Genomic DNA, 20,974 nt, shown 5'->3' with positions numbered 1-20,974 from the left:
TAAAAGTTAGGTACCCTAAACTTCTTTCATTCTTTTTGAGGACTGCAAACATAGACCTTGTTCATATCTTGTTCTTTTTATTGTTAATTGGGTGGAAGTGGCCTATATGAAACTTGAAGCAGTTAGAAGGCTAACAAAGCAAGAAGCTGGATGTAAAGGAGCTTATACAAAGGCATATGATATATATATATGCCTCAGAGATAACTTGACAATATTAAAACAGAAAAAAAATGAATTAATATAATTTTCTGATATCATCAGCTGTAGTTACCCTGCTGTTCTTGTAAGTTAAATACATACATACATATATATATATATATATATATATGTATGTATGTATGTATGCACTCTGAAGTTTGCTTTTTAAGCTGACAGTTCACTGAATGATTTGTCCAAGGATATGTGAAATGGTTTGGATCTGTAAGAATAGCATCTCATCTGTCCTCTAATAGCTCTGTCAACAAAGTAAATGATGGTTTTTGTTTCCCCAAACTTATTCTGAGCTGTCCCAGCAGCCTAGTCATTGAAGCATGCATTATCATTGCAAGTTCCCAGAGTACTTATCCCAGTCCATTTCATAAATACATAACCTTGCCATTTCTTTGCTGTATAATTTGCTTTGAGGAGACGTGCTGTCAAGATTATTTGTTTTTATTCAAATTCCTCCTAGAGTCACGTTAGGCAGCCTCATTACTTTTTATGCAGAACTGGGAAAGAACCTCATTCTCGACTGTTAGCAGCATGTTTTTAATCAAAGCAGCAGAGAACATGGCCCTCAGGGCTTGCATAGATACTGTAGAAGAGAGCAATTTTAAATCATGTTAGCTAATTTCTGTAAAATAAAATTTTTAAATACTACTTTAAAACACGCATGAACAAAAATGAAGGTAGTTAAATAGTTTAGGCTAGGGGAAATACCAAATAATTTGGCCTGGTCATATATACACTGTACAAAATGTATTCATTAGTATATTTTTTTACTTAGTATTTATAAGCATACATGCATGTCTTTAACAGTTTAGATTCTGAAGTCTGAACATCTGTTTATGTATTATGAAAAATAAACAATTTGTATAGGCAGCTTTCATACTGATAGTTCTCTTTACTTCAAAATAGTTTTACTGATGTACTTTCTAGTTCTTAGAGCGCTGAGTTTCCAGTGGGCTGAGCACCATCCATTACATTTAATATGAAAACTGTCTGAGGTCTTTCTCAAAATCATGTAGGGCTGAGTGCCAGAACTGGAGGCTATTTTTTTTTCCTTTTTTAAGCATATGCTAGGTGCCTTTTCATCTGTCCAAATCCTGAGCAAAATTATCAGAACAAAACCAAAGCCTTTAATGAAACTAACTAATGCTGTTTTCTGATGTTTCCTTTCTAGTTTTTGATGCAGAAGATGATAGTGCAGTAATTGGAAAGCTCAAAGTAACAGTGGAAGCCCTCCATGCACTGCGTTCAGTCTATGAGGAATGCAAAGATGACTAGGAGGCATGAAAGGGAAGTTTGCCTACAGAAGTTCCTTCTCCCAGTGTAAATACATGCTTGATAGTGCTTCAAAGATGAGATCTTTGTAATTCGTACGGTATATTTAATGTATAATTTATACGAAAAGGACTCTTGATTTGTAGTTGTAAAGTTTTGTATACTTTTCAGTCTGTTTGTTTTTATATTTCCCCCCTAAGGCTAAGTATCTCTCCACAATGGACAACGTCTTGTAAATAATTAATACCTACATGATTGAATGATGTGCTTTATTTGCATTTTCAACATTTTTTCCTACATAAAACAGTAATAAAAATGCAAGTCAAATTTTTAATTTTTAATAAAAAAACCATAAGCCTCAGAAAACTGATTAAAAATACTTTTATGTTATCCCTAATCACCCCACTAAATGGAATGCCTGTGATTAGCCTCATTAAGAATTTTATACTGTGAAGATTTTATTAAAAGCAATATATGAAAATTACTTGGATTAATGTGTTAATCTGCCTCTTTAAAATGCTAATATCCATTTTATGCACATTAAATCTCAGTATGTGTTTTCTTTGATGCATGCAGTTCCTATCAATTAAATATAAAAAATGAGGCTAGTTGCAGGACTTATTAAATTACTGCAACCTTTTTTAAATAACTTTTGCCCTTCTACTAACATTATAATCAGCTGTTTATGATTATCATGATTTGAAGTAGGGGGAAGGGCAGGCACAATCATTTTTCTATACAGTAAAAGATTTACTTTCAGCCAACATCTGTCAAAGCACAAAAAGAAGCCATAAAGTATCAGATTTTGCTTCACATAGTTTGAGCTGTGGGGACAGGCAACTGCGTTTTCGTTTGTTTTCTGTCACTTTTAGAACTTATATCAAACATACAGTGAATTGTTGTATCTGAATAACCAGTGTCTAGCTTGGAAAGTTAATTTTATAGCTTTTAACCAATCTCAATGAAGGATTTAATTGATATTTTTAATGGAGCTGTGAATCAGTGCTGCAAAAGGATTGTCTCTTGAGAACGAGGATATAATACATTTCATTTTTTAATTTACTTTTTTATTTGTCGTTTTCTTCAAAGGGTTTTATAGGCTGTGGGTTTCCACTGTTTGCAAACAGGCTATGTTTCTTTATAAGCATATGTAAAGTATTCAGAGAGATAAGTAATTTATTAAAATCTACCTAATTTGCCGTGATATATTAAATCTCTGCTTCAGTGATCACAGACCATTTCATTTAGAGAATTAGGCATTCCCTCTTTGTGTGATTAAAGCTCTGGAAAATGAGTTCTTTGCTCCTATTTGTGAACATTCAAAGCCTGCTAATGGCAAGAAGATGGAATAGATTATGAGACAATTCATTACAGTTCAACAGGAGAAAAAAAAAGTAGCTATAATGCAGAAATGCAAGTATGAATATCTGCATATAGTTTGAACCATCTGTGCTCTAATGGCTTCAGTAATGGCTCTTCGTCTTCAGTAGGCTTTGAAATGACATCCATACAATATTAATTTGTTGATGTACATTATGAGGCCATTGGAATGAATATATTCTGACCACAGAAATCTTGAAATTCCACCATGAACTGATTGTTGACTCCATTTTAGGACCTACTATCTTCAGGAGTAGTGCTTCTCATCCAGCTTTCACCAATCCTCGCAGTATTTCATGGCTCTGGAACTTGGAGGAGACCACAGACAGCTGCATTCCTAAACCCCTCCATTCTTCAGTTAATGGCCAGATGTTTGTTGTCATTCGGGCTGGCTCTTAGTTCATCGTTTTGGCCACTATTTCTAGCTTTTTTTGGCTCTGCGCATCTATATTGTCAATAAGACTGTTATTATACATTACAATAATTTGAAACAGCTAGATTCAACACTGAGATTAACCGAGTGGCTTTTTAGAAATTTAGTTGCGGTATTCTGCCAGGAGGTTCTTATTATTCTTCTAATACTTTGCAAACCAAACTAAATATCCTGCGCATAAACAAAGAAGCAAATTGTCTTGATTTTTTTTGTGTGTGACTGTTTACTGACTTGCAGGAGAACTATGTAACTGGTGCTTGTTTTCTTCTGAAATAAGCCATGTGGTAAAATTAGAAAATCGGTGATGTTCATCTCACTTAAACGTTTACAGTAACACCCTTAGCACTTAATCTTCGCCATCTGAAGCTGAAAACTTAGAAACCAAGCATTCGTATATTCATTAAACACAGACCTCTTTGGTAAGTTACTGCAAAATATTCCAGTTGACATTTGGTTACATCGTGTTAACTGTTCTCAGTGACTCCAACATTACCATGCATAATTTGCCTCAGGTTGCTGAGCACATTTCTTTGTAAGTCTCACTATTATCCAGGTTTTGATTTAAAACAAAATAAAAAATAAAAAAAATGAAAACTTGATTTCTATTCATGTTTATTGCTAAGCCAGATATATAATATTCAGTGAGCATTTTTCCAACAGATGGATTGTATTATCTTATGCAACATAAACATGCAAACGTACTAGTAAGTTTTGTTCTTGTGTTAAGCAGTCTGCATTTCCAACATGATCTTGTACCTTAAGACCAAATTCTATGTCGTACAGGGAAAGTAGGAAATGTAATCTGGTGCTGTTTTGTCCAGATTTTAGCTATAAGTAGCTTAGAGAAAAATTCTATCTATGTTCTGTTTAGCCAAAGGAGAAAAAATATCTTTTTTTTTTCTTTTTTGTATGAGATGTTAATAAACACATTCCTTTTTGCATTTTTAAAGAGAGACTTTATTAATGCCTAATACTGTCATGATGCTATTTATTTATCTGTTTGTGGTAGTAGAATTTTTTTTCTAAAGTATAAAGTGACGTAAAGATGCAACGACAATTCTTCATACAGTGACGTGGGCAAGGTCTGATGATGTATATTTCCCATCTGTTTTGTCATTTTTTTTTTTTTTTTTTTTTTTTTTTTTTCCCATTATTTGTTACAGCTTTGCTGAGATACATTCTTATGTGATATTCTCTACTGTGCTATTCTTCATATGTCCTAGGTATGTCTACTGATATGTAAACCTAAATTTATCTTAACCCTGCTCTTTTTCATGTTGCTTGTAACTTGTTACAACCCATAACCTAGCAGTGGACATCATAAGAGTAAGCACATCATGAAAGAAGGTAACATCTGTGTGAACTCAATCAGTTTTGCTGTACAATAAGTCTCAGTTTATCACGTTATATAAGAGTAGATAGAAGACAACAAAAAATCAGGATAATAACTTGCCTGTGATAAAACTTCTACAACTGATGATCCATATTCATGTTGATAATACTGTTTTAAAACATTTCTTATTGTTTCAAGACATAATAATAAGTTAGCATAACCCAAGATGTCAGCTAAATATCAGCTGTTAAATTTAATTTTCACGTTTTGTATCAGAACTGAGAAATAATTCAAATTCAGACTTATAATTGTGCAACAAACTTGCACGTTTCAGTGCTAGAGAAATATGCTGCAGATAGGGAGGTTTCCATGCAGGTGATGGTAATGATTTGTCCATTTTTTTGAGATATATTTCAAAAGGTAATAGATCTTCTTTATAAGAAATACCTAATATTACTGTTTGTGTTATAAACAGACCTTAGTAACTGGGCTAGGTAGGTACAAATCCTGCAACTAATACCAAGTTGAATGCATGATCTTGCCTCTATGAAATTAACTACAGAATCTAAATTCAAGTTGATAATTCTGTATGTGATGAAAACTTGCTTTTAGTGTAGTATGCTACAGCTGTATTGCTCTGTGCTTTGTTAGTTTCTTTTTGGTATTTTTGACAAAATTTAAATTCTATTTGCATCTTTGAACATGGGATGCGGTAAGCTTCGACAAATATGATTTAATCAGAATAATTATTCAAGGGAAGTATTTGGTATATATTTTATTTCTTATCATAGTACAATCTTAGCACTCAAAAGACTTGATCATGAAAGTCATATATAACGTGGAGACCCGAGTCCTATTTCTTAAGCTCCAAATGCCTAGATCTTGCATCTTTAGATATTTAGAGGGCTTTAGAGATATTTAAAAGTTTCTTATTTCTAAGGTCATTGTTGAACCAGTCTTCCGACAAGCACTCAGTACTTTGTGGGATCGAGGTCTAACTTAGTCCTAGCAAATTTTATTTTCCAAAGAAAGTTGATTGTAAAGTATCAGATACCAACTGAGGATAAGTGACTATAAATGGTCAAACAGAAATGTTTATAGACTTTTGACAGTAGTAGTTCTACCACAATACTGCAGTAGGATAGGATTATTTAGCTTAGAAGGGACCTATGGAGGAACTGCTGCTCAAAGCAAGATCTGCTGTAAGGTTAGTCCACGTTACTCAGGGCTGTGTTTAATCTAGTCTTGTAAACCTCTAACAATGTAAGCTGCACAAATTGTCTGGACAATCTGCTCCAATACCTGACTGTCCTCATGGTAGCAAAAGGAGATAATACTTCTAAACGTAATTTCAGTTCAAAGAAGTTTCATAGAATATTTACAGTCAGTTTCATTTTCATTTGCAGTTTAAGCCAAGTATAGATCTAAGCATGTGAAAACAGCCTTTACACATAATATACCTTTTAATCACCTAATTTTATTTTAATTCTATGGATAGCATAAACATGACCTTGTTTCAGCCATTTAGCATTTTTCAGAGAAAAATAAATAACTATAGGCAGTAAGTGTTGATTTCCATGCCTACTGTCTTGTAGTATGTCATCAAGCTTCCATTCGGTTTTGTGGAAAACAAAAAATAACAACATGACTTGCTCAGATAATTTTTCTTTAGATTTCCAGTTGTAACATGTTTTCTAGTTTACTGTAGTTTGTTCCTACTTTTGTTATACTAGATTTAGATTATTTTAAGAGTAAAAAGAAGCAGATAAATTGAACAAGACCAGACTCACATTGAAACTATACACTTCTTGGCCTTCATTCATTAACAAATAAACTATGTTCCCTAAGCTGTAAGAAACAGGGATCATCTACACATGGAACCTCTGTCCACACCCTTCCCTTTATCAAAATAAATATTATTCCAGTACTCCAATATCAACAGCTGCAACAGTGCAAGACAAGTATTGCACATGATCTACCAATGATTTGTTTAACATTTTTGTGGATTTGGAAAATACTCTTATTTTCTATCAAGACAAACCAGCATTCTTATTGAATGCAAAATGACTTCTGTATGCATTAAAGCTGCAAAAACTATTGCAAAAATATCCTTCTAATACCGAGCCCAAAAACAAACAAGCAAACAATCGCCAAAAGCCACAATAAAGTGAAGTTTCTTTTCTAGTTCTGAACAGCTGTCATGCAAGCAGTGAATATTCTGACTACCTACATGTAAGTATAAGTGTCTACAATAGCTGATGGCCTTTGACTTCAATGATAATGAATAACTGTAAATATGTTACCAAATATAGGGCAATTTTGCCAGAGAGATTAAAGGAAACACCACTGAGCATCCTGCTCCAACACATAGAACGTGAGCAGTAAATAAACCACAACAAACTTCAGAAGAGAACGTGCAGAAAATCCTTCTATGTTTTGAAAACATTTTTAAACCCTTTTTTCTGTGTTACATGCAGTTGTTGTAGTATGCCAAGACTAGACCTATTTGGAAACTTTCCAGTAAGTCAATAATGTCACTGGTATAATTTACATCTAGATGAACTATACAAGAAGAGAACTATTTATAAAGCAGTATCAGTCGTGTATATCAGCATACAATAATTATAATCTGAGCAAGAATATATATATTTATATATATATATATTTTCTTTTTTGTAGCCAATCTATATTTAAGTCAAACAAGTTGGCAAAACTAAATAGTAATTTATTGTTTGACTTAAACAAGACTCAAACAATAGTTACCTATATAAAATCTTTAGTAACAAAGCTTTTCATATAACTTTGTGAGAGTAATGTTGGAATGACTACATTTGCAACATAGCAAGGGACATGCAACGTAGCGTCTGTACAGCTATCAATGGATCCTGCAACACATGATTTGAAAGCAGCGATTCATTGTAGCTTTGTAAAGCATCTCTTTTTGATTTGGCCCGTTCAGGGAGAGCACAGAAGTTGACAGTTAAGTGTGTAGGGCGTGAGATGTGCTGTTTCTCCATTTTCATCATTCTATGGGGAGCAATCTTCCTACAGCAGGTAATTGGAAGAAAACTTTCTATTAAAGGTGAGTTTTGTTCTTAAAATCAATTTATAGAAAGGTATTGGGAGAAACTGACCCCTGCAGTAAATCAAAATATTTACTGGTTTTGTTGTTGTTTTCCTACTAGGCCTATAACCTTAGCTCTCATGCTTGGTTGATTGTAAATTTCAATGAACTCTTGACAATTTTCATGGAGACAGAAAAATAAACACACAGAAAGATGTAAAGCAAAGAGATTAAGCTTGTAGAGATTGTAGAATTTATTCATGCTCAAGAGGCAACAGATTTGGATATTTCCCTATTATAACAGTGGATATTGTTAGAATTTATTTTGGTGTACTCTCAATCTTTGTAACCAGAGAGCACTGTGTCAAAAATCCCAGAATCACAGAAAGGTTGAGGTTGGAAGGGACTTGTGGAAGTTATTTTGTCCAGCCCAAAAGTTTCCTTTCCCCTCAACAGAAACCAGCCTTGAAAAGGCACCAAATAAAAGCACTTGGGCTATTTTGGAAATTGAGGCTTCTTTTTAAATGAATTAGCCATTTTCCTGGAAGTCTTCATTTTACCTTTATGCTTAAAGTGTGATAAAATAAGGCTTTCCGGTAGAGAGAAGAAACAACTGTCTGTTGAATATTTTGTTGTATTTAAGATAGTTGTAGGCAACAGTGCCCATCATTTGGGAGAAAACAGAAAGGTCTGGCCATCTTTCAGGCTGGCACTTTTCTCCTTGTTGCAGAAAAACCTTGTAACTCCAGTCTATCCCGAGCAGAGGGAAGCTGGGGGCTGCCATTGTGGCTTCTGTGCTGCCCACTGCTAGCCACCACCATGGCCGGGTCAGAAGACACCAGCCCAGGTCAGTAGACACCAGCAAGTAGCCTGGCTGCAACTCTGGCAGATGTTGAAGAAGAAAGTGGAGGCCCATAAGACCTAAAAGCTTTGTATACTTAGAGTAAGTTAAGTGCCTGGTAGCTTTTAAATACCTGAGGAAAATGTATTCCTTAACAGGTTTGCTGTATTGCAGTGATGAAACGGTGAGATAAGGTTGGTCTGAGGTAGAGAAAGTCACTCTGCAGATGTGCTGGGAGACAAGGAAGGAGAAAAAAAGTATCATGAGGAAATGAAAAAGCAAATGGAGAGAGAAGTAAGCATCATAAAGAAATCTGTCCTGTAAGAGGTGAGCTTTCATACTGAGCTTTTCCTCCTTGCATGAGTCCAGTTGTGTCTTTGTTCATTCACCTCTTTTAACATTGAACCTGTTTTCTTGAAGCTTTTGTATTAGGAAAAAAAAAAAAAGAAAAAAAAAGTTTCCAAAACCCTCTGCTGCTGTTTTGCTTTTGGGGCACACGTAAGAGGGATGAGACAGGACACAACTGAACTCCGCAGTTTGGCTGTCCCACCAGAATGATGTTTCTGTGGCTTGACAGCTCATGTCCATTTGAAGTGAAACCATGTAAAAGGGAATAGAAATCAACTGTTTGGCTTCACCTGGCATTCAGTCCTGTGAGACCCAGTAAAACAGCAAGATATTTCTTAGCCTTGCATTAAAAAAAATGAAGAAATAAAAAGCCCCTAACTAATTTGTAAGCATAAATTATAGGATCATGAGGTAATAATCTCTTGCGGTAAAATGTCTACTTGGCTTTTTTTTTTTTTTTTTCTTTAGCTGTGTTTTTAATGATTAGTTTTGTTTCTACATGAATGCTTGATACCAGTTACACACATGCTTTTTGAATACTAACATGAAAATGTAAGTTCATTTCAGGAAATGCTGGAGGGTGGATGTTTTTCACATCTTGTAATCCTTGTTTATGCTATGCTCTGTCTATTAAGAAAAATACAGCTTAAGTGCACTAACAGAAGTTTTCTATTTTAAGGTGGGGTTATTTTTAGAGAAATAATTGCTAGTTAAGTAACTGAAAAAAGCAGATCCATAGCATGTTTGGGCTGGGGTTAAAGCCAGAAGAGACATTCATCATCACTTAGTCTGACCTCTGAGCAAGTACTGTTGCATTTAGTTACCTCCTGGAGTTATTGAAGGATCTCAGGACACTTCAGAAGAAAGGCTTGCAATCAGTTTCTCACTTAGTTATTGTAGCTTGTCATCCAGTGTACTTTACTTTCATGTTTGAAGCTTAAATGGAGCGTGAAGTTCTGTGTGATTTGATTCCCGGTGTTTGTCATCCTTTACTTGAAATCATGATTTTGCCTAAATTTACTAAATCTCACCCTAAGCCTGACTGCTTTCATTCTTATAGCAAGACTAGCCCCGGGTTTTGTGGATGTATTAGAAGTGTTTGCATTGTGCTGCTTGGTTGGGTTTAGCATGAAAATACTTTCAGGCTAGCCCTACTTCTTCACTTTCACCAATCTGTGCAGTTTAAAAGTGAACTAGGAATTTTAAAGGGAAATCAGTTCTTTGCATATTAAGTTCTATGACTGATGTTCTCTTCTAATTCAGTAAAAATCACAGTAATACAATATAATTAAGCACAATTGAAAAAATGCTGTGTTGACTGCTTATATCCTCTGATGCCATGCCTGCCTATTTAGCATGTCTGGCAAAATTCATAGCAAGATTTTAATTTTTTGAGTGATACAAAACATTACACATGATATAGAACATCACATCAATTTCTTCTTAAACTTAGATTTATTATTAAACATTTTTTTTAATTTTTTAGGTTAACATCATTAATGAATACTTTGCTGTTTATATTAGCTTTTATATTACTTCTGGCTCTGTTTTTAGGGTACTAAATTACTGATTTTATAAATAGCTTATTCAGGGAAGAATTGTTTATCAGATTGCAAGCATGGAAAAATATGCTTTATGAGATTGGTTTCTCACAAATCCTATGACAGCAAGCTAGAGGAATATATTGTACTTCTTTATTTCTCAACATCTTTAAGAGCGTAGTTTCTTGCTTCATCTCGCACCATTCTCTTAGTATACATGTATAAACCAGATATTTCCTCAGCATAGTGCCTGGAGAACAAAACGGGTTTGAAAATAAAACCTTACATTTTATAAAATTGATACAGACCACACAACAAACTTAGGTAAGTATTTAAAGTATCCCTTTCGTGTCATTATATTATATAGCAGAATGCGTAAAGTATGACTTGTGGGTGAAAGTTGCCCCCTACTGTCTGATGGGACGTTTACATACGGAATAGGAATTCACAATAAAATTTGAGATTATCTTGTTTACTGTTTATTTAAAGAACATATTTTAATTCTGAAATTTACAATTTTGTATGGAAGTATGATACATGCAAGAGGAAATGTTATGGGGAAAAAAATAAGCTCCAAGAGATTTGAGTAACTCAGAGATCCTCTATGTGCCAGTGTGTACCTCCTTGCAGCATCTGGACTGGTGTAAATCGTGACCTGTACTGCAATACTTTCTCCATTCCAAGACCAGTAAAAGTCAATGGTTAGCACTGAACTGATTAAATACTAAGAATAAGTGATCTGTTTAGTTCTCTTAAGGGTTGTACCTGAGTGTGAAGTAGGTTTGGCATTTAATTGTGTATATATGTATTAAATTAGAGTTGAAATGACCTTTTTTTTTTTTTTTTTTTTTTTTTTTTTTTTTTTTTTTTTTCCACTGCTTGTTTATTGCAATATAAATTTCATGGGATTCCATACAGTGTGACTCTGATTCACCTATCACACAAATTCTGATGCTGTTAGATAAAAAGGGAAAAGAATTGGAGTTAGTATATAAAATTTGGAGCAATCTGTATCCATGCTGGGTGTTGCAAACCTTTAAAGAGATTTGGTTTTAAATATTCAGACGTAGTTTCTAGTTAATTGCTTTAGACTTCCCTTTCTGACCTCTTATTTTGATTATATGAGAACCATAGTGTATCCTTCTATGATATATTAGATTATATATTAGACAATTTTTTTTGTTGTTCAAAGCCTTGTGGACATTAAGTAACAAATATATACGTTTATACTTTTTATGTTTTTTAAACACCTTTTCAGAATACTGTAAACAGCCTTTTTTTTTTTTTTATCCCTTAAATAGTAATAGATAGTTCAGCTTAATTATTATATGTGGATGCTTACTGAGAACTCTTCAGCACTGCAAGTGAGTTAACAGTTCAGAACTGTTACATGCACAAATACATGAGGAAAAATTAGTCACAAGTGCCAAACCTCTGGGAATTTTACAAAGCATTGTCCTAGTCACAATGTGAGTATGTGTTCTTATTTATACTGCACAAATTGTACTTGAAAACAGCTTCAGCGGTAACAAAACACTTGCCAATGTTTGTTTTCAAATTAAGTCTGTTGGAACAATTTGCATGTAAGGATCTTAAATTATTCAGTAATAAACGCCAAACATAACATTCTAGCAGATGACAACTGATATCACATTGTTGTTGTTATTAAGATTTATCACATTGGTTTTATTAAGATTTAAATACCATTTTTGTTAGATATTTTTGTGAAGTAACAGTATTCTCAAATCCAATCTTTGATTTGCAGTTCCCATAATGAATCCTTAAAGCATTTTACAAACTGTATAGCACATAATACTATTTTGAAAAAACAAAAAGTAGGAAAATCTGCCTGGCTGCAGTTGGTGAGAGTTGAGTATGTGTCAATGGCAAAGTGCAACACAACTGTACAAGAACTGAAATTGCAGGGACGATGGTGTATTACTAAAGGTAATACACATTCTTTTCCTTTCACTTTTAGTACCTGTTGCTCCTCGCTATATTTCTTAACTTCTGTAGAAAACCTGTTTCTAATTTGGAGGATTCATTGGTTAAGGAGGTGGCAGCTCTTCCTACAGTGTTGCTATAAGGGCTAAGCTTTGCATGTCTGCAGGGGACAACAGGACAAGTTTAAGGAAGAGAAATGCATAAATACTCACTAAATACTGTGCCACTTGTGGCTCAGAAATGCCATGAGCTGAAAATAGGTAGAGGGTGAGAAAATGTTAGGAGAATGGGCCATATATTCTTGCCCTATTATTCTTTAGGTGTTCTTAGACATTGCATCAATCAGGATAATCAGTTAGATGGACCTTTGGCCTGGCTTCTCAATATAAATTGTGACTCATTTATGTATAATACGAGTATTTATAATTATGAGTATTTATAATACTCATATTATTTATGAAACATGAAATTAAGCCATATATTTAAGCTTCTTCATTGTTAGGCTTTCTACATTGACGCCCAAAGGAACTCTTCAACAATATAGCACATCCAATATAATCCTGTTTGGGACAGCAGTATAGCAGATGCTTTTAAACTGGAAAAATAAAAAATAAAAAGTAGGGGAAATAGCATTATGAAAGCTGAAGCACTATACAGACTGTGTATTCTAATTACTTAGGTTTTTTCTCAAATTCCTTGCATGCCGGAGGCTGTGAACTGTACAGTTTTAAGTTTGGGGTCACAAGGGGAACTTGACTATTCTGTAACCCAGTGATCAAATTATCACTCTGTGGTTTGCTGACTTGCCACTATCTGTGTTGTTCCATCCACTGTTATAATTTCGAGAATGTAGGGTTTAGTGCATATGCTTTGAAGTTATTAGTATATGTGAAAATACATACTTGAACAAGCAAACACTGTGTTGCACAAGTATGAACTTCCTCTCATCTGAACTGTGATGTGGTCCCAAAACGTTCAGTTTAACAAAGTTTCACTGTAACCCAAACATCCACTGTAAATTTGTCTGCATTAAATTAAAAACAAAAAGAGCAAGATGACAAAGATATTTGTAAGCGTTCACAAACAGGGTCAGACCTAGCATCAGATCTGATTCAGTATTTTGGAAAAAAATGTAGGATGATCAACCCCAAAAGCAGGTATCAGGCAATATTTCAGAGGAGAGAAAGGGAAAAAATGAGTGGAGAATAAAAAATAAAAAGTATTTAAATCCTTAAAAAAAAATAAAGGTTGAAAGGGTCTTCAAGGAGGAGACTTTACCAAACTTCCAGGGTTTTGCTTTTTGACATTTACAGTTGTAGTTCAGGTTTCTTTGTATGTATCAATGTTAAATCACTTCTTAATTTCACTTTTATATTGCCAACTTCACATCAAATATTACTGAGTTCATTGCTGCTCTTGTGGCATGAGCGTCATAGCTGCATGTTTTGTCTTGTCTAGATCTACCATATTCCCACCGATCAAGGTGACCAGAACTGACACCTTACCATTAATTTGTGTATATGGTTGTGTAAATTTGAGTCATTGTATAAATTTTGGTGCACATATAATATGTAGTATGACTGTAAATGTGACATAGAATGTTGACTTTTTTTATTTTCCTATATATTTTTACCCTACAGGTTGTCATTACACCCTGTAGGTTATCGTAACATATTCCTTAGCTGATGAAGCACTGCAGCTGACTGAATTCTATTGATTGTGTTCTGGATCTGCATAAAAGCAACACCAAAGAGAGATTACACCGGCCAATCTAAAGTATCCCAGGGCAAAGACTGTTTTTTTGTTTTGTTTTCAAATGTAGAGCAAGCCAAAAATCAATCTGTCAAATTAATAATAAGGTGCTGGTTAGAGAAACAAATTCCTGCTTGTGTCAATACATCTACTGTAGTTTCCCATTAAATGCTGTTGCAATTTCTTTCTTTCTTCACTAGATGCCACATATTTGACTGAAAAATAGTTGCAATAATGTGAAGTTTTCTGGAAAGTCATGAATACCTTATGTGAGTGGAAATGCGTTCAGTTGCCTGTTGCTCCACAGCCATTAATCTGATGAATAAAGCGTTCGCACATGGGTTCACTCAGAGAGTTAACATCTGATTTTACATGGAAATATTTGAAAGAAAAAGTACAGCATTGCCTGAAGCCTGTTTAGAAAGATTTTAGAGATTTATTTAATGCAGTTTCTTGCCTTGGTTCCTGTTGTCTACTTAGAAAAGAATGCTGTTTTGAAATGTAAAATGAAAGAAGGGGAAACAACTCAATGTCTCTACCAGAGGGGCGGGAAAATCCCTTGCCTCAAACACATACAAAAACTGTATTTTTTTCATTGCTCACCTGTTGTTCTGCTATTTCATTATCATCTACATTAAATCACATTATTTTCCACCTCTACACTGGTGCTTTGAAGATAAAATACGGAGACAAGAATTACCTTCATTTATCAAAGTGAAATAGCATCATCTTTTGTACTGCAATAATATTTATGTCAGTAATTCACTAAAAAAAAAAATAAATAAATTACTGTTTTTTTTCTGTGGATTCATGTTTGAAGCAGCAGCTACCAGTAAGCTGAATATCTTAAGTTACAGGGTGATACTGAATATCACCTTGAACATAGATTTAGAATGGTTTTAAGTTCCTGGTTATCTCAGGAAGTCTTCAGACATAAACTGTGTCCCTGTTTGCTGCCTGTCTTACTGCTTCTGAATGTGTTGGCTATGGATTGCTGTTACTTGGAGTTGGACAGAAGACAATAATTAATGTATTAATTAGCTGAATACATTGGATGCTCAGTAAGATTGTAAGTACACAGCTTCTGAGTTATCCCCGTTTTCTTATTATGATATACTGGATGTGAATGATTAGAGTAATGCTTGGCTGGAATTATGCTTGCTTTTTCCTATAGTGTTTATTAATGACATTGAAGAGACTTGATGCAAACTCTCGTGCAACCAGAAGTTGCGTTGTTGTTACAACAAATATTACATGTTGGGTTTATACTGTGTCCTTGGCTTTAAAAAACAAGACCATTTGTGCCACCTTTAAATACTTGTGTTCATCAGATTGCTCTTTAAGATACTGTATTTTAGAATCTTTTCTGACTTGAACCAGTAAATTGTCCTAAGCTGGTTTTGATAGAAAGGGCTGCATTAAAACAGCTGTTCTGTGTCTCGTGCCTTTGGTCTGAGATCTGACACTTGCTTATTTCTGAGTGAATCCAATTTGTTAATAGTTGTACATACAAAGTGTTGTTTGTTTGTTTTCTTGTTGTTTAGTGGAATTTGGTGACTTTTACAGATTTTCTAACTACAGGTGGTTATGGACTGTACTCAAATAGCAGCTGAGTGTCCTTAGATGATAAACATGTAATGTTCTTATTGTATTGCATATGGGGGGTTGCCCATAGAGACCAGCTGTCCCATGTGTCTGCAGAGAAAGCCAGGACTCTTTAGATCGCTCATGACCGAAAAAAGAGAGACAAAGGAAAGAAAATGAGGAAGTTTTATTTGCTTTTAGCTGCTGCCATAGACAGCGAACACTGACTAGGCACAAAAGCCCCAGCTGCTTCAGAAACCACTCGGAATGTTTGGCTGTGACTTGTCTTCTAAGGAGCTTCCCTAAGAAGGCTTCCTTCTCTTGCCAAATCTTCGTGTATTCAAACAAAGCTTGTTTCAAAGCTGGCTTTGTCTTCATTTAGCTCGATTGTTAATTTTGGAAGATTATAAAAAGGTACAGATATAGGCTGTGCAAGAAAGGGGCTTTATTGGCCTGCTGCAGAGTGAAAAATAAAGCCACGCTGAGTAAGAGTGGAGAGTAAAATAAAGCTGAAACAAAACGGTGTGGGGAGGAGATCTTTAACTCTGAGCTGCAGTTGCATGCTATGGTGCAATCTTTCATATGAGGATGTTTCCAGAAGCCAGTTTTTCGAAATGGACCACCATTGCATTGAGGTGAGCTTACTCTTTGTTTCTTTACCTGATGTCTGAGAAATGTGCAATAGGCAGGTATGCTCAGGGTGTGGTTTTCAAATAGGATGTTGACATCCACCAGTTGCTTCTGATAACTTTCATCTGTACTTTGATTTATAAAAGAAAGCATTCTGTTCACATATTGCATCCTGTTCTATTATGAAATCGATTTGACTTAAACTTGACTTTCCAGAAGTTGAATGCTCTTGAGTGGCTAAAAATAATGTATTAAAGAGCATTTTGAGTAAGTAAATTCTTTATTGTCTTAATGTATAACCTCTAGAACAATAGAGGCATGTATGTCCTGGAGTTAATGCATGGATGTGTGTGGCAGATGCAAGGCCTGCATATGGATGTTCAAATCCACATCAAGGCTTGTAGCAGCTCAGCATGCTACAGCGATTGAGAGTGGCTGTTTGCAGAACTCTGGCCAGCATTAGAAAAAAAAAAAAATAATAATAATAAATAAATAAATAAATAAAAAGGCTGGCTTTGCATTCCATAGTGGTGGTGTAAGTCAGGCTCTGTAAACCTTCCTTCATGTGGGTGCACATCATTCTTCAAGCACATCCTTGCTTTAGACTAACAGTGACTCACATGGATAATGTGTTAATCTGACAGCTAATCTTGCTAAAAGATGGATTAACTACTCTGTACACATGACAGAATATCTAGGAAGAGGTATGATTTTGCTTTTCAAATACTCTATTTTCTACCAGTGGAGTCCTTTTACTCGAGGGGACCATCTGCTCATCAAAAATGGGCTATCCTTACTACTGCTTCTTGAAGAAAGATGATTCCTTATGGCCATATAACCTCAGAAAACTTCTTGAGTTTTTTTCTTTCTCCCCGATAATTCTTCTTGACATTTTCATATCATCAAAGTTAACTATCTTGCCCGTGAAGCTATTGAGGATGCAAAAACATCTGTGAACCATGCCCTGTAGTTAAACACTTCCCAAGTCAGCATTAGCAGTAACTGTTTTGTTTCTGTTTTTTTTTTTGTTCCCCGCCTCCCCAGGGGAAAAAAAACTGCATGAGTCCTCAAGCAGAGGATGGGTTTCTGATTAAGTGAAATGACACCTTCTAATTATTAGCTTGTCTGTAACAAAATGTGAAAGTAATTAAATCTTATTTTTAGAAGAGACTAACTTCTGTAATGTATTGTCACTATGAGCTCTGAAGTAACTTGACAAGAGCTTCACAAAACACATTGTAAAATAGGGATGAGGTGAAGGTCGTTCCACCTGCTGTGAAGGTACTAAAACTGGCCTTGTCGGCCTAACTGAAATTCACAAAAAAGTAGCTTAGGACAGAAAGTTGTAAACAATACTGAGGCACAGTGAATACCTTTTATTCTTAGAAGCAGTGGTATAGGTAAATTGTCACCCAATAATGGAATTTAAAATATTTAATTGATAACCAAAGAGTTCTTTTTGATAGTAAGATTATGAATGCCATCCTCTGTAGTTATTTAAAAGAAGCAGAAGTTCCCAAAGTGTTATCATATCAGTTATAAAACTCAAAAGCATGAAAAAGTCAAAGCAAAACAAACAAACAAAAAAAAGTACATGGATTATTGGAGATAGATATTGCTTTTTTAGTTTGTTTGTTTGTTTATTTATTGCAAAACCTGCTTCAGTTGCAGTAATTTCTGAAGCGAAATCCCAAATTGAATTTTCCTAATAATTTTTCCCAGTAAATGCTGCAGTGTATTGTTAAATATTTTGCCTTACAGAGGCTTTCTTGCACAAAGCTGCATACATCCATGTGTTGGGAAATTTGCTTATATATTCACTGCCAAGTAGGGTTGTACTACTTCAATAGTGATCAGATATTAGTTTGACCATGCGTGGAAATGTGCAGTAAATCAGTGATGAATTTTTCCATATGTCTTGCATAAAATCCAAAAATGGTTATCTAATGTAAGCCAGAACAGCAGAAAACAAATTCTAATGTCATATATTAAAGAAAGGCCTTAGCACAGATAATAAATAAATAAAGTGAAATGTTGACCTTAATAAAATAAATTGCTGTAACTGTTTTAGCTAAGTAGATTCTTTTGACTAATGAATTTCTTGAAATAGGAGATGCTCTTGTTACACCTAATTATATACCACCTTTGCTGCAGGGTGTAGAAGCTGCAGATACGTGATTCACTCTGTGGGCTGCCAGGCACCTGAAGGTATGCTGCCCAGGTAAATTGGATTTCTTAACTTTTCACGTGTGACCCAAGTCATGAAGCAGGGGCTGAAATAAGTGCTTTCAAACACCTGAGCTGTAAGGAGGGATCTCTGAACTTGATTGTGTTATTTTAAATATATCTGTCACCATTGTAAATGATACCAAAACTCCCAGTCACCTAAGTTGACCCTAATTTTGATTTATCTAGCTGTTTTTAAAGACGTACACAAGTTAGACTATGTGCCAAATATTTAGGATATATGCTTGAAAGCACTCTGTGAAGGAAACTGGCAACTCTCTTCCTGTGGCTAGTTTCAGTATAGAACTGACTTTTTGTTTCCTCACTGCTCGCTCCTTTATTTATCTTTATACAGAGAGAGAGAGAAATGGATCTCTTGACTTTCTACAGTGCCTAGATCTATTAGGTTGTATTGTGTATGTGATTACAGATTAAAATAATAAATAGCTCGCATGAATTTATTGAGCATCTTTTGGACAGGACAGCCTTTAAAAGCAATTTAATCTTACTTTTAATTATTTGGGCAGAATATGATAATTAGTATTTAAATAGAGCACAGAGACATCTATGATTTTTGTACAATATAATTTGGAGCACATCTCAGCATCTGGATAAGCTAAATTTAATATAATTCATCTGCAGACTACTTTCCATTGCATTAAAAAAATGGGCAAAAATTACCAGATATCTCTGTCTTATGACTGAAAAAAAGAAATTGAAGTACTTGACAAGGGTTAATATCATTCATTTAGGAAAATTTTCTGAGTGATAGGAAGATAACCATTTGTTTTAAAAAAAATCATTTCATTATAAACAATTTCACATTTTGTAAATGACTGCAAAATAATTTATTCCAAAATGAGAGAAATTAACAAAATTAGGCTGCAACTCAGTACAGTATGTTCTTAAACTAAATAGTTCAAGACCAACTGAAGGAAACAATTTACAATAAATAGGATTCATCGTATTTTTCTTCTGAAAATCCATTACCATGCAGTAAGTCTGGATATTCCCAAGTGCTTTTGTTGTCGGCATAACACGTTAAACAAATCAGAAAATCATCTTCTTGGCAATTACTAACATTAAATATAAAATGTATTAAATGTATAGGGTCTGTAATTGACTTGTCTAATCAGTACTTTGAATTCCAGTTTGTTTGACTTCTGAGTCTATAATCGATGTAAATATGTTGAACGTAGAAGTACTGGCTACTTCACAGGGTGCTATCTGCTCCATCATTAAGTACTGTAACTTGAACTGACAATGGTTCAGCTTTATTGGACAATCAAATTCATTTTCACGAGCATGAAAAAAAAACAAAAAACAACAACAAAAAAATACTATTTGGGGATAATTAGAGCTTTTAAAACCAGGGGTTTCACAGATATTTACCAGAAGCTAGACTATAATATAAAATAAATTTATTTTTAGACTGAACTCAATCTAAAAATAAATTTATGTAACTTTCTGTTTCACATCACATTTAGGGATATAAAGTATTTGGGATCAACTGATAGTTTTTGTATCACCTGCAGTTTGTATGAATTTGAGTGTGGATTAAGAAATTGTCTTCTGACTATGGAAGGCAACACAGGGGCTTGTAGCTTCCTCGAACTGCAGACTTGAAAAGGGAGTGAAGTGACCCAACCCCTCCCAGCGTGCGGTACAGGGTCCTTATTTGTGCTTTTTGCATGTAAGCTGTGGTTTTCCTTCCTTTTTATCTCTGGCTCTTTTTAGAGTGACTTTTGGCCATGTGAACTTTTTGGTGCTCAGTGTTTAGACCCAGGCAGATTTGCCAAATGTGATCTAAAGTTAGGGTTTCCTTTAACATTGTAAAATAATAATTTTAAAAGTGTCTGATAGTTAGAGCTCTCCATGTTCAGACTGTGATTCTGAATCCATTACTATCAGTCTGCATATATTTTGAGTCCTTCAGTGATCACCATGAAGTGACACTTCAGTGATACGTGTTGCTTCTTAAAGCATGCAGCAGAAAAAAAAAATAAATCTTGAATTATGAAAGAATATAGTGTTTCAATATTTCCACTTGGCTTTGTGGAGGTTTTTGCTTATGTTATTGCAAGGAATCAATACTTTTTTTGTGTATTTGTTTGTTTGTTCGTTCAATTGTTTTTAGTAAAGGAAAAGATTAATTATACTCATGAACCCAATGTTGTTAGCCACAGTGACAACTGCAGACATATTTTGCTCATTCCTATAAATAGCTCCTCTTTTATCTCACATCTTTCAGTCAGATGGTGCTACGATCCCTCCTTCCTCACTAAGACTCCTACAATCTATATTTCAGCAGTATGTTTTATATGTACTACAATAAAACCCACAAAACGTGCTGTTGCCTTACCTTTTAGTACAGTAGCGTAAAATTATGAACGGAATAATGGGTGTAGAGGATGGG

The 20,974-nt window shown here is 34.5% G+C and overlaps 1 protein-coding gene across 8 annotated transcripts in view; it reads left to right on the top strand.

Moving 5' to 3' along the window:
• RPGRIP1L (RPGRIP1 like) overlaps positions 1-1,796 on the top strand; it is a 72,658-nt gene extending 70,862 nt beyond the window's left edge. For all 8 annotated transcript variants that reach the window (XM_032195589.1, XM_032195587.1, XM_032195593.1 and 5 more), the window contains one exon: positions 1,382-1,796. In XM_032195589.1, the coding sequence (XP_032051480.1) occupies positions 1,382-1,485 (104 nt within the window). In that variant the 3' untranslated portion in view covers positions 1,486-1,796. The remainder of the gene's footprint in view (positions 1-1,381) is intronic.
• Positions 1,797-20,974: the final 19,178 nt, after the last annotated feature.

This window comes from Aythya fuligula, chromosome 12, assembly GCF_009819795.1.
Source record: "Aythya fuligula isolate bAytFul2 chromosome 12, bAytFul2.pri, whole genome shotgun sequence".
NCBI lineage: Eukaryota > Metazoa > Chordata > Aves > Anseriformes > Anatidae > Aythya > Aythya fuligula.
The sequence above is the reverse complement of the archived record's forward strand: the minus strand, read 5'-3'. Positions and strand labels throughout refer to the sequence as shown.